The sequence below is a fragment of the Xiphophorus maculatus genome, chromosome 5 (assembly GCF_002775205.1).
Source record: "Xiphophorus maculatus strain JP 163 A chromosome 5, X_maculatus-5.0-male, whole genome shotgun sequence".
NCBI lineage: Eukaryota > Metazoa > Chordata > Actinopteri > Cyprinodontiformes > Poeciliidae > Xiphophorus > Xiphophorus maculatus.
Window position 1 is genome coordinate 159382 of NC_036447.1, and position 12556 is coordinate 171937.

General features: G+C 49.5%; 1 protein-coding gene across 1 annotated transcript; it reads right to left on the reverse strand.

The window, feature by feature from the left end:
• Nucleotides 1-35: 35 nt before the first annotated feature.
• On the reverse strand, nucleotides 36-9610 carry LOC102233370 (putative bifunctional UDP-N-acetylglucosamine transferase and deubiquitinase ALG13). The gene is made up of 25 exons (XM_023334026.1): nucleotides 9262-9610; nucleotides 9064-9147; nucleotides 8786-8836; nucleotides 8664-8710; nucleotides 8523-8595; nucleotides 8367-8448; nucleotides 8128-8293; nucleotides 8013-8052; nucleotides 7460-7577; nucleotides 5299-5363; nucleotides 5067-5167; nucleotides 4881-4966; nucleotides 4543-4810; nucleotides 4309-4413; nucleotides 4092-4239; nucleotides 3535-3700; nucleotides 3428-3463; nucleotides 3305-3360; nucleotides 2805-2873; nucleotides 1590-1713; nucleotides 1403-1522; nucleotides 1294-1334; nucleotides 1106-1223; nucleotides 868-960; nucleotides 36-786 (listed from the first exon to the last, which is right to left on the reverse strand). The coding sequence occupies exons 1-25, from the start codon at nucleotides 9379-9381 to the stop codon at nucleotides 425-427; spliced, it is 2739 nt and encodes a 912-aa protein (XP_023189794.1). The 5' UTR covers nucleotides 9382-9610; the 3' UTR covers nucleotides 36-424.
• Between the last annotated feature and the right edge of the window lie 2946 nt (nucleotides 9611-12556).

A 12556-nucleotide genomic window follows, 5' to 3' on the forward strand; every position in this document is an offset into this window, starting at 1 on the left:
CACTTTAAACCAGAACTCCCCCTCCGGGTCCGGTTCTGGTACCAGGGAGTCAGGCTCCGCCCCCTTAAGCCCAGAAATGAAAAAGGACCCGGTTCTGCTGTGAAACGAACTTTATTCACTCAAAACAAACCGGCACCAGAACTGAACACAAAGAAATCCCTCCAAAGGTGAGGGACTAGCCCTGCCCTTAGCCCCGCCCCCCACTCTGATTGGCTGCTGTTCAGAACAACCCGGTTCTGATTGCTCCATCTTCTGAACAGGAAGTGACTGTGGCAGACATGTTGGAGAAAACCATGCTAGCAGTTAGCCATCAGCTAGCTGCTAGCCTAGCACATCTCAGTCATGTGACTTATTTTAGTTTGAACCTGAACCAGCTAGCGCTGCCCATTGAAAATAAAGGGAGCTGTTAGCCACAAGCTAACGTTCACATGGAGGGGGGCACGTAGTGCGTGGGGGTGTGGTGAGGGTGGGGGGCGGTGATGTAGCCGACCACATGAGGACTGGGGGCGGGACAGTAGACCCGGGGGGCGTGGCCTGAAGTCGACAGGGCCCCCCAGTGGGCAGAAGGAGGAACACAAGGATGGTAAGAGGAGTGGGGCAGGTGAGGAAGAGGAGGGTGAGGCGCTGCTGGCAGGTAGCCAGCAGGGGGCGGAGCTTCGAACGGCAGGTGCAGCAGAGTAGGGGCAGGAAGGGCAGTCTGATCCGGGTACAGCAGTCCTGAGGGGGCGGAGCCTGGAGACGCTGGGGTCATGATGGAGGCGGGTCCTTCCGCGGAGGGGGCGGGGCCTGAGAAGTGGGAGGAGCATCAGAGGTTCAGACTTCCTGTCTATCGAGTTCCTACCGTCAGAAGGTGGCGCCGGTACCGACCGCTGGCCTGGCCGTCCGCTGCCCTGGAGGATTCTGGGTAGGAGGAGGGGGGCTGCTGGGCCCGGCCGCTCTCAGGGAAGGGAGGGGGGGCCGCTGGGGGCAGAAGCACAGGAAGGAGTTATCATATCCCAGTTCAGACTGGTTTCAAACCAACTCTGGTGTCAGACGGTTGAGCTCCGGCCCAAACGACCCGGTTCTAGAGAGGATGTTCTGTCGATCAACTCTGGACCCGACTCACCGTGGGGGGGGGGCTCCTGGCCCGGGTAGGGCGGGTAGTGCTGGTAGGGGTAGGCCAGCTCCGGCAAGGTGGGGGAGGGGTAGGCCTGCTGCTGCGGCCAGCAGCTCTGGTGGAACCACTGGGAGGCGGGGGGCAGAGGGTTAATGTGGCAACAAGCCAGTTGCCCCCAGTTACCCCCAGTTACCCACCTGCACTCCCAGGTTGTAGTAGTACTGGACAACCCTGCAGTCTGAACACAAACATCATCAGATCTAGAGCCGACCCCGGGGGGCCAGACAGAACCATGTGACCTCTGACCTCTGGGTAAGTCGCTGCCGCTTGGGTCGTAGGAGTAAGAGGGCGGAGCCAGTACAGTGCACAGGGGCTCGCCTGACTCGCTGACCAACCAGGGAGCGGCAGCGGATATCATCATGGAAACTGAGGAGAGAAAACCAATCAGATCTCCCGGCTGACCGGCGGCCCCGCCCACAGACGGCAGGCGTACCTGGGCGAGTCTGAGCGTGTGCGGCCGGCAGCAGGTGAGGGGCGGCCGGGACCCGGGACGGCGAGGGAGGCGAGGAAGAGGAGGAGGAAGGGGAGGAGCAGATGACGGGCAGCGGCTTCACCACCTGGAACAAACACATCTGAGGCAGTTCAGCCACCTGCGCCCTCTAGAGGTGAACGTCAGGGAGTTCAGGTTATGAGAGTCGAAACGTCGGCACCAAAATGGCTGACAGGTCGCATTTAAACGGACAGTAAAGATATTTCTGCTTCCCAAACTCATCGCTGGAGACATCGGAGCAAAACGCCATACGATCACAAGTTCAAACAAAAACTATTTCAATGAAAACTGATATACTCAATTTAACAGTCTGTGGTTTGACTAGCTTCATATTTTATGTGGCTGAAAGTTAGTTTGCTGTAAAGTGGAGCTGATGTGCCGACAAAGATCAAATTAAATATAAAATGTATTTTTAAAAAGCCTGATGCTACATTTAAAAAAATATAAAACTAAAGTAACTTTAAGAGAAACTATGAATGTTCTGACTTTATGAACCAAAAATGTAACAATAAATTCAGTTTTCTCCTCTAGTCTAAGAAAACATTTGTTTAAAAATCATGATAAAAAACCCAAACAGCTTTTTATTCCACATTACTATAAAGACGGAAAAAACAACAAAACATTTCCATAAATCCTCCTTTTAACTCAAAAGGGGCGGGGCTAAAGTAGGAAGTGGAGAATTTGGTACGCACTACGACCTGGAACCCTCCTACATGAACGAAGTGACCTCATTTGGTGAACGTCTGAAGCCGCATCACTCCCACCAGCCATCTGTCTAGTCAAAGTCCAGTTCTGTTGGTGAGGTGTGAATGCTAATTGACCTCTGGTCCTCCAAACCTCAGTCTGGGTTCAGTTTGAATGTGAACACCAAGCAGACCAGAGAGGGCATTCTGGGTAAATACAACCAAAGCTAACATGCTAGCCTAGCGTTAGCAGCAGAAATGTCTCCTGTCTTTAGCCAAAGACTAAAAGAGAAATCCTCCAACCGCTGAAATCTGATGCCTCCATCTTGTTTCCATTTGGTGAAGAAGGAAGTTGCTCTCAGTGTCCTCAGAAGTTTTTGTGTCGATTCTTGGTGCAGCGCCCCCACAGGTCAGGAGGGGAACAGGCTGCTCAGAGGGTTTAGGGTTAGCAGGAGGCAGAAGCAGGTGTGCTTACCTGAGGAGTGTAGCTGTAGGATATGTCTGATCTGCTTGGAGAGTTGGTGGGACCCCTTTCCTGTACGTCCTTTCACAATAAGACAAAATCAAATATATTTATTTATGAAGCATATTTCCAATATGCAGCAGCAAAAAAGCTTTGCAAAGAAAAACAACCAAAAAATTCAAAGACAAGATCAAAGAATCAAAGATCAGACAGAATAAACAGCCTGAAAGACTGGAAACCTGACAGCCAGCCACAAAGGTCAAAGGTCATAAAAATGAAACGTCTGGGTGCTGCAGAGTTGGTGAACTGATGGCCATAATGGAGGTAATTCTTAGGTGTTTGTGGGCGTGTCTGTAGTGATTCATGCTGAATGTTGAAGGGCTAGCGTTAGCCCCACCCATCTAACTGGAAGAAACAGGAAGTAGGCAGGGCAGCTGCAGTTTGATTGGACCAATCAGGAGAGAGGAGCTGCAGCCAATCGGGTTAGCAGCGCCAGGTGTGAGCGTCGTTACCTGAGTGGCGGCGGGCTCATCGGTTGGGTAGACACCTGGCATCTGGTAGCTTTGATCTACAACACAACACGATGTCACTTCCTGTCCCAGCAGGAAACATGGCAGCAATGTCCCAATCCTCACCCGGGGCGCCGAACACGTACTCCTCCGTGTACTCGACTGAAACCGATCACATGGTCGTCACACGGCACGTTCACCCAGGCTTTTATTCTGAAAGGTCTGCCACTCACCCTGGTCCTCCACGGTGCTGGCGTCCGCCTGGTCGTCCTCCGAGGAGCAGGGAGGCGTGGCGTCGGGCGGGGAGGCCGGCGGGCGGCTTGCCGTGGCCCGCTGCACCCGGTAGGAGGAGCCTGAGGGCGGTGAGGGGGCCCCGATGGGCGGAGCCACAGCAGGGCCCTGTGTGGGAGCACCATCAGCAGGATTAACCAATCAGGAGCCAGTAATGGACTCAACATCAGCACTAATGGCAGCGGCTAGCTCTACTAGTAAATAGGGTTAGGGTAAAAGTTGCTCTAAAGTTCTGAAGAACTTTTGGAAAGTATTCTACAGTACAAATATTTCCCGATACTCCAACGTACGATATCGGTACGTTGCCCCGACGATGGCATGTAGCAGTTCTGCTACGAAGCGTCGACACCTGGAAAAACCTCAGCCTGAAGGAAATTAAATGACAAACTCATCATTTAAACACAACCGATGGGACCCCCGATGGGATCCCTCCCGTTCATGATGTTCAATACTGCGGCTGTGATCTGGAAGCAACCCGGTTCTGGTTCTGGTTGCTCACCTGCAGGGGGGGGAAGACGGCGTCGCCGGCGTCCTCCAGCTGGTAGAAGGTCATGGGCGGGTCGAGGTCGGCCGCTTCCTCCACCGCCTCAGCGGGAAACCCGAACTGACATTCCTTACTGACAGCCAGCAGGTGGCGCCGACTGCGGCTGGCGACACAAAGACATGAAGGAGAAGGCTCTGAAAGACCCGTTCTGGTTCTGGTCGTGTGGGCTTACCGGGACCGGAAGGCGTAGTTCTCGTAGTCATGGTAATATCTTCTGCCTGGGTGGTAATAGGTCAGCTGTGGACCAATCAGCTGACGGTTCAGGAACCGAGCAGGACTTCAGAGCAGAACCAGAACCCCGAGGTTGGGTCGGGTCGGAGAGAAGAACAGAAACCAGGCAATCAGAGACATGAAGCAGCTGGGGCAGGGAGGCAACAGACGGCGGACATGTTGGATGACGTTCTACCTCGACACGCCGTAGCGTGGGGCTCTCGCTGCAGGGGGGTGGTGGTGTGGGGAGGCATAGGGGTCGTAGGTCATGGCCCCTGGTGATGGGGGGAGAGGGGGGCGAGGGTGACCCGCGGGTTGGAAGCGGGGAGGGAGAGGTGAAAGGGCGGGGCCTCCATAGGAGACGGGCGGCGGCAGCAGTAGCTCCGCCCCCTTTGCCCCGCTACTACCGCGGGACTTCCTGAAGTAACGATGGCGGTGATGGCGTTGACCTCGAGACTCTGGGTCTGCTGAGAGAACAGAGGGGTCACAGTGTACCCCAACAGAACCAGAATCCAAACAGAATCAGAACCTTACCCGGATCTCCTTTCCTGGGCGGCGCCGCCACGTTCCAGGCAGGCACTGGGTTGACTGGTTTCAGATCGGTCAGTGGAACCAGGTGTCTGCATCACATCAGCAGGAACTTCAATCTGCTGCCAACAGCCAGATCCAGAACCAGGTACTAACAGGGTTCTGGTTCAGACCTGGTTCTGAAAGGCTTACTTCTCTCCCAGCTCCTCGATGAACACGGTGACGGCCGTCGAGTGGGTTCCCACTTCCTGGATGAAGGCGTTGTAGAATTTCCCTTTGGGCTCCAGGCGGACCTGAAACCAGGAGACTGAGGCTGATCCTGGTTCTGGAGCCTCCAGAACCAGAACCGGTCCAGGTTCCCGATCTGGCCCTCGACCAGCTGCAGAAGGTCTGGAGAACAGCCAATCAGGAAGTGAGTCGTTACCTGGCACTTGTCTCCCAGGAAGTACTGTCGCCCCGCGAACACCATGTAGTCCGTCTTCTGCATCTCTGTCACAGTAATCAGATTACTACAAACAACCTGACTTCATCCAGGTGTGTCTCACCTGTGATCAGCTGACCGGTTCACCTGGGACCAACAGTTCAACACAGAGCAAAGTAGGGCTGGGCGATGTATCGAGTATACTCGATGTATCGTGATATTTTCAATGTACGATAGTTAAAATCACTATATCGCAACCATCTAGTATAAATTATCGTTCAAATAATAAACTTTTGCCATGATGAACCGTCTAGTTCTGAAGAGAAACAGCAGGATCAATAATCTGGCAGTGGTTCAGATTTTATATGGAGGATGTCAAACAAAATGAGGTCATTTACGAAACATGTTATCAAACTATTAGTTTGATAACAAAAGGTTGAACCACAGATTTATTTCCCCCTAATCAGATTATTCTTTAACCTGCCGTTTATAGCCGGTAGAACCGGTCCGTTAAAGTAAAACCTGGAGATTCATTTAGTGCTGTGCAATGGAAAAATAACTCAAAACTACTCATTCTTTTTTTTCTCGCTCTGTCGGCTTTACGATACACGTAGACTCGTTGCCATAGCAACTGACAACAACGCAACTTTACCTATCAGGATTCAGGACCAAAAACACTCAAACATTTTCCACATAGAGCAGAACATTCAGTTCATTACAGTTTTATGCTTTTAGACTTGATGTGTATTTTGCTTTTATTAACAAGTGATCGCTGTGGTAGATTAGCCACCGCCGCTATTAGCCACCGCTGCTATTAGCCACCGCCGCTATTAGCCACCGTCGCTATTAGCCACCGTCGCTATTAGCCACCGCCGCTATTAGCCACCGCCGCTATTAGCCACCGCCGCTATTAGCCACCGTCGCTATTAGCCACCGTCGCTATTAGCCGCTGCCGCTATTAGCCACCGCCGCTATTAGCCACCGCTGCTATTAGCCGCTGCCGCTATTAGCCACGCTAACACAGCGGTGGTAGATTAGATAATTTAAACACCTGCTTTTCTGATGATCAGTCAGTTTGTGTATTTCGCCGTTTTATTTTTAAGCTGAACCAAAACACACATTATTCCACAGCACAACTACCGTATTTTCCGCACTATAAGTTGCACCTAATAACCTTCAATTTTCTCAAAAGCCAACAGTGAGCCATATAACCCACTGCGCCTTATGGACCAATACTGAGCCACAACAGGTCTCGCAACTACGGTAAGCAGCCACCGACTTCATTTTCCCCCGTAGAAGAAGAAGCGCGCGGTGCATTCTGGGTTTTGTGTAAAGACCCCAAAATGGCTCCTATTAAGAGACGCTGACGACGCAGAGTTTAAGCTCCAGGCGATCAGTGATGCAGTAAAACACGGGAACAGAGCAGCAGCAGAGGATTTAACATGAACCAATCAAAGGTGAAGTGGAGGAAGCAACAGCTGTTCATTCATTTTGGGAATGAAGGGAGTTTTCAGAACGCTGGTTTGTAATCTGTTAATAAAGTTTGACTGACCTATCTGACTATTTTGTTGACATTCCCTTTAGCGCAGCTCCATCTAGTGGATGCATAACGTAACCGCAGCCTCTACTGTCTATTCTATGCGCCTTATAATGCGGTGCGCCCTATAGTGAGGAAAATACAGTATAAGTTAAGTTTGTCAAAGTCAAGCATAGCTGACCTACTTCCTTCTCCCTCGCTATGTTTTTCTTAATTAAAACTTTTCTGACTTTATCTAGTCTTCGACAGCTCACAGCAAAACACTGCATCCCTTTTATTTCATATATGGAGCTTTAAGTCTAGCAGGGAAATGCATGGAGTCTATAGTTTAAAATAACATTTGAAGCTCATTTAAGAATATCGTGATTTATATTGTGTATGGTGTTATAGCAAAAATATATCGGGATATTAAATTTTCCTCACATCGCCCAGCCCTACAGCAAACAGGTTCTGACAGACTGGAACCAGAACCGTCTGAGCTGCAGTATTACACAGACACCAGAAGGGGGCACCATGAGTCCTGGGTTCCATCCCCAACCCGTCAACCAATCAGAGCTCTACTGATCTGATTGGTTGATTTCTCTGTTGGTCTGATCAACTGCTTGGCCCGGTGACTTCCTGCGTTACCTTTGCAGGTGTCCTGCCACACGTCAAACTCCAGGTTCCTGTAGACGTCGCCGTCCAGAGACTTCAGGACCTTGTAGGGCAAACAGAGTCTGGAGGTGGGCGGAGCCTCAGCAGGCGGCTAAACGACAGCAGACACAACATCACCACAGGTATAGCAAGGCCGCCATTTCACTGTCTGACCTTCCCGATGCGTCCGAGTGAGCCGGACGCTACGCTTCGGTCAGACTGCCAGAAAAAAAAAAAAAAACACCTGACAGTCAGCAGGGGGCGCTACATTGCAGGGCTGAGGGGGGCTTCTCCAGGTCCGGTCCTCCAGAACCGGTCCGATGGAATCGCCTCATTGGCGTGTTCCCGGTTCAGCAGAAACCGGGCCGGACCTGCTGATCCGGTTCTGGAGGCCAGGCCTGCAGAAGCTGCCATCTTTATTTCTTCCTGCATTTAAACAGTGACATCATCACTCCTCCACCGTCTTCTTCAGACTTCAGTGCCTTGTTTGTTGTCATGGAAACGTTGCTAGCTACATGTGGGCGGAGCCTGAGGCTGGCGGGCTCACCTTGGTCTCCTCTGCTGCTCCGCCCGCCTCCGCCTCGTCCCTGCAGGTGAAACCAACGCACGCTGATGTCATGTGACCGCAGACGTCCAATCACAAAGCTGGAAGGTCGGCTCACCTGTGCAGCCGGTCCTCAGGTGCGTCATAGCCCACGTCAACGTCGCTGCACACAGACAGGCTGTTTCTGTAGCGACGACCTCCGGCCCTGAAGGTCTCCATGGCCTGCCAGAGCTCCACCCCCTCCACGCCAAACACTTGAGTGTAGAGCAGCTCGTAGAGCAGAGCTGCACACAGAGACGCACCTGAGCAGGTAGACACACCCACAGCCCCCCCCCCCCTGAGGCCACGCCTACTCACACTGGCACAGCGCCGCTGAGGCTGGGTAGCTCCGCCCATAGATAATGTCATAGTGACCGTTGATGGAGCAGCACAGGGTTACCTAGACAACAGGAGGTCAAGGTCACTGGCAGCCAATCAGAGGCCAATCTGAACACCTGACCTCAGTGACCCCACCTTGTCCTCAAAGTCGTTCTCTGAGATGACGGTGGCCGGTTTCCCGGGGTAACGGTAGATCAGGAAGCACCGCCTGCAGGTGGACTGGAAGTTACCTGCAGCCAGGTGACCATGTGACCTGCAGCAGTCATGTGACCTCACCTGTAGAGCTGAGACAGAGCCTTGATCTCCACCTGACCCACCGTCTCCTGGAAACACACACACACACTGAGCTGGTGGGATCCAGGTGAGCTCAGGTGAGACAGAAGTTCACAGGGACTCACCTTGGGATCCTCCAGACGCTCCAGGTACTTCTCAAAGGAACCCTCCACAAACTGCAGGGACAACAGACAGGTGACCTGTCAGGGGGCGGGGCTCCGGTTCTGTCTGAACCACTGATCCCAGCACTCTTTCAGCCCAAACAATCAGAACACGTCCAGGTCAAAGGTCACCAACGTTCTCCATTTCCAAAAGCAGAACACACCGACCTGGTTCTGGATAGTACAACTCCCCCCAAAGGTTTGCCCCAGTAGGAGCTTCGGTTCGGTTGGACCCAACTCACCGGCTCAAAGTTGCACCTGTTGGCCCGCATGAAGCTCGCGCAGTCCAGTCGGATCTTCTGATGGTAGTTCTGGGAGAAGTAGAGCTGCGGGACAGAACCGAACCGACTGGGTCAAATCGGAACCGTCACAGAAACACTGGTCCTGTTCCAAACCTATCATCTCCATTCGGTGACCTCTGACCCCCAGCACCGGCTTACCTGCTCGGACACGGCCCGGAACAGGCTGGACGCGTCCCGCGCGACCATCTTCCGGTACAGACCCAGACTGGACAGGTACTCATCCATGTTCACGAAGTACTTCTTCAGGCCTTTCTGCATCCCGCCGAACCGAACCGCGCTCCGCGTGAACGTAACAGTTCCTGACCTCGGTGATTACGCTAAAGCGGGCGCGCGCTCCTCCAGGTGTTTTCAATCAGGTTTAATGAGCGCCAGAGCGCGCGCTGTCTGCGAGGCGTTAACGGACCGAGAGGGGATCGGAAAAAAACCGTTCCCTGGCTCGGAACCGCAGCACAGAATGTAGAGGTCTGTGAAAATCTGCCCCCTTGTGTCGGGAGCGCGCATTGCAGCCAGAGAGGCGGATCTGACCATTTTCACGGCTCTTCTGATCGATTTCTCGGTAAAAACAACTCAGTTAATCATGTCCAGCTTGTAACATTTACAGTCCTGCTCACCATTATTGGCACCCATGAAGTTTAAGTACATATAATGGAATATTTCCTGAAGGAAATTCATCAAGTGAAACAACATTTTACTGCTAATAGCTTGTGCTCGATGCAAAACAGCAAATGATAAAAAACATTTGAAAAGATAAACATTATGAGGAAAACAAAGAAAAACATAATATTTACCATGTCAATGGTATTGGCACCCTTTCCAGCAAATCAGTATGAAAACCCAATTCGGCTCACCTGTTGCAAATCACAAATAAAGATCACTTGTGACGAACTGCCTCCACACATGTGACATGAATTAACCAATGAATGATCATGTTGGTACTTTAAAAGCCACCTGTTATTCCATCTTCACATGTGACAATGGTAAAGACAAAGGAGCTGTCTGAGGACACCAGAAATGCTATTATTTGTAAGCACAAGACCTCCAAAGGGTATAAAGCCATCTCCAAAGACCTCGGTATCCCTGTTTCAACGGTGCGTAATGTTATTAAGAAGTTTTCCAGGCATGGAGCGGTCAAGAACCTCCCTGGACGTGGGGGGAAGAGAAAAATTGATGACAGAAGTCTTTGACGGTTGGTGCGAATGGTGGAAAAAACACCACGTCAAACATCTAAAGACCTAAAGACCAACCTGGAGCAGTCTGGTGTGATTGTTTCAACAAGTACCATACGGCGCACACTAAACAAAGTGGGGCTTTATGGGCGGAGGCCAAGGAAGACCCCATTGCTGCAGAAAAGACATAAAAAAGAACGCCTGATCTTCGCAAAAGAGAACCTGGACAAACCTCAAGCCTTCTGGGACAACGTTTTATGGACAGAGGAAACAAAAGTGGAGCTTTTCGGTAATTCACACAAACAATATGTTTACAGACGGCGCAATGAAGCCTGTAAAGAAAAGAACACCATACCAACAGTCAAGCATGGTGGAGGATCCATAATGCTGTGGGGCTGCTTTGCGGCATCTGGTACTGGAGGCCTTGACTGTATCACAGGCATCATGAAATCAGAAGATTATCAAGCAATTCTAGAGCGAAATGTCTTGCCCAGCGTAAGAAAACTTGGTTTGAGGCGAAGATCCTGGGTCTTCCAGCAAGATAATGACCCAAAGCACACCTCCAAAAGCACGCAGGCATGGTTGAAAGGGAAAAAATGGACTGTTTTAAAATGGCCAGCAATGAGTCCTGATCTCAATCCAATTGAAAATCTTTGGAGGTTGCTGAAATCTGCCATTGGAGAAAGGAACCCTGCAAATGTACAAGAGCTTGAGCATATTGCAAAAGAAGTCTGGGAGAAAATGCCACCCGAGAAGTGCAAGAAGCTTATAGATGAATATAAGAAATGTTTGGAGGCCGTCATTGCTGCCAAAGGCTGTGCAACCAAATATTAAGGAGGGGTGTCAATATTAGTGCACATGCTGGTTTTCTGTTTTGTCCTCTGCAATTAAAATATTTATGTTGAAATGGTAATTGTCTTTGTTAAATTACTTTGGACCTCAAATTGAAAGATACTGCTGATTTAAGTTTTGAACATTTCCATTTATTGCTGAAGATATTCACTCAGCTATGCAAAACATGAAGGGGTGCCAATAATGGTGAGCAGGACTGTAGTTTAATCTGCTGCTGTTGTTTACAAAATTGTCAAAATAATTAAATAAACGAGGTTTTTTTACGCTGTTTTGTGTTATTTTAAACGCCAAGAGAATCGGTCTTTTTCCAACTTTTGTCACTTACACCTGACAGAAATAAAAGTCAGTCACCAAAACACAGTTTTCCAACACGTAGTGTGTTTTTATAATTTTTCATTGCTGATATAAGAGGATGGCTGAAAGCAGGGCACAAAAATGAAGACTTCCTGAAAAGACGAGAGCGTGGACTTTCTGGTAAATCCCGTTCTAATGTAAAATATCACAGATTACTGTAGTAAGGAAATTTCTAGTATACAACATGCTATCACACATAACAATTTTTGAGAATTTGGCAACAGTTGCCCTTTATACCCAAACGTTATGGGGGGAGGAGAGAATGAATATTTCAGCTGCCTGAAATAATCTGTTCCCCTCAATAACATGGGAACAAATTAATTCAGCAACAATCTTTAACTGTGTTTATTCCTTTCATCATCAACAACAAATCCTGCAAGTTTGAAAACATTTGATCATTATTTGATAAAGTTATGAAGGGGGAACCATTCTGGGAACCAACAATCATAACCTCCACTGGACTTTAGTGGTAATAAATGTTTTTAAACTCTAAAAAAAATCTTTGCAATGTTTGCAAATTAATAAGTACAATCATTTTATTTTCTATATTTTCTTTCATAAATGACTGTGTTGGTGCTTAGCACATCCTGTGTAACAGTTTCATACACACCCATATATACGGTCATGATTGTACATGTATAATCGTGTGTGTGTGTGTGTGTGTGTGTGTGTGTGTGTGTTTATACTTTTGTTAACAGAGGACCTAAAAGACTTGTGTCACTTCTGTGGAGAGATGGAAAGTGACACGGAGTTTGGCTAAGTACAGATGTTTTAGCCAAACATACAAATAATAGTAATCATGATAACAATTGTCATAAACACTGAAAATAAGAATATTAATGTTAAGGATAAGTCTCAGGCTGTGGAAACTTATCCGCCTCTCTGGAAACAGGAACATCCACAACCTCTTTTGATAGGATTTGTTCTGCAAACTGAAATGAACAGCTTCATTAATGTCTTTAAATTTAAGTAACAAAGAAAGTAATTCACTGTACATGTCTCAAAATATATATCAAAATCCTAAAGTCATACACTGTGTGACAATATGTCTGAAACCTTCA

Excerpts from the sequence above, each read along its gene's own strand:
- LOC102233370 (XM_023334026.1), bottom strand. The coding sequence starts at position 9,381 with ATGCAGAAAGGCCTGAAGAAGTACTTCGTGAACATGGATGAGTACCTG. Across the intron at positions 8,711-8,785 it reads AGCGTCTGGAGGATCCCAAG|GAGACGGTGGGTCAGGTGGA; the intron begins GTGAGTCCCTGT and ends GTGTGTTTCCAG. Across the intron at positions 4,414-4,542 it reads CCACGCTACGGCGTGTCGAG|TCCTGCTCGGTTCCTGAACC; the intron begins GTAGAACGTCAT and ends TCTGCTCTGAAG.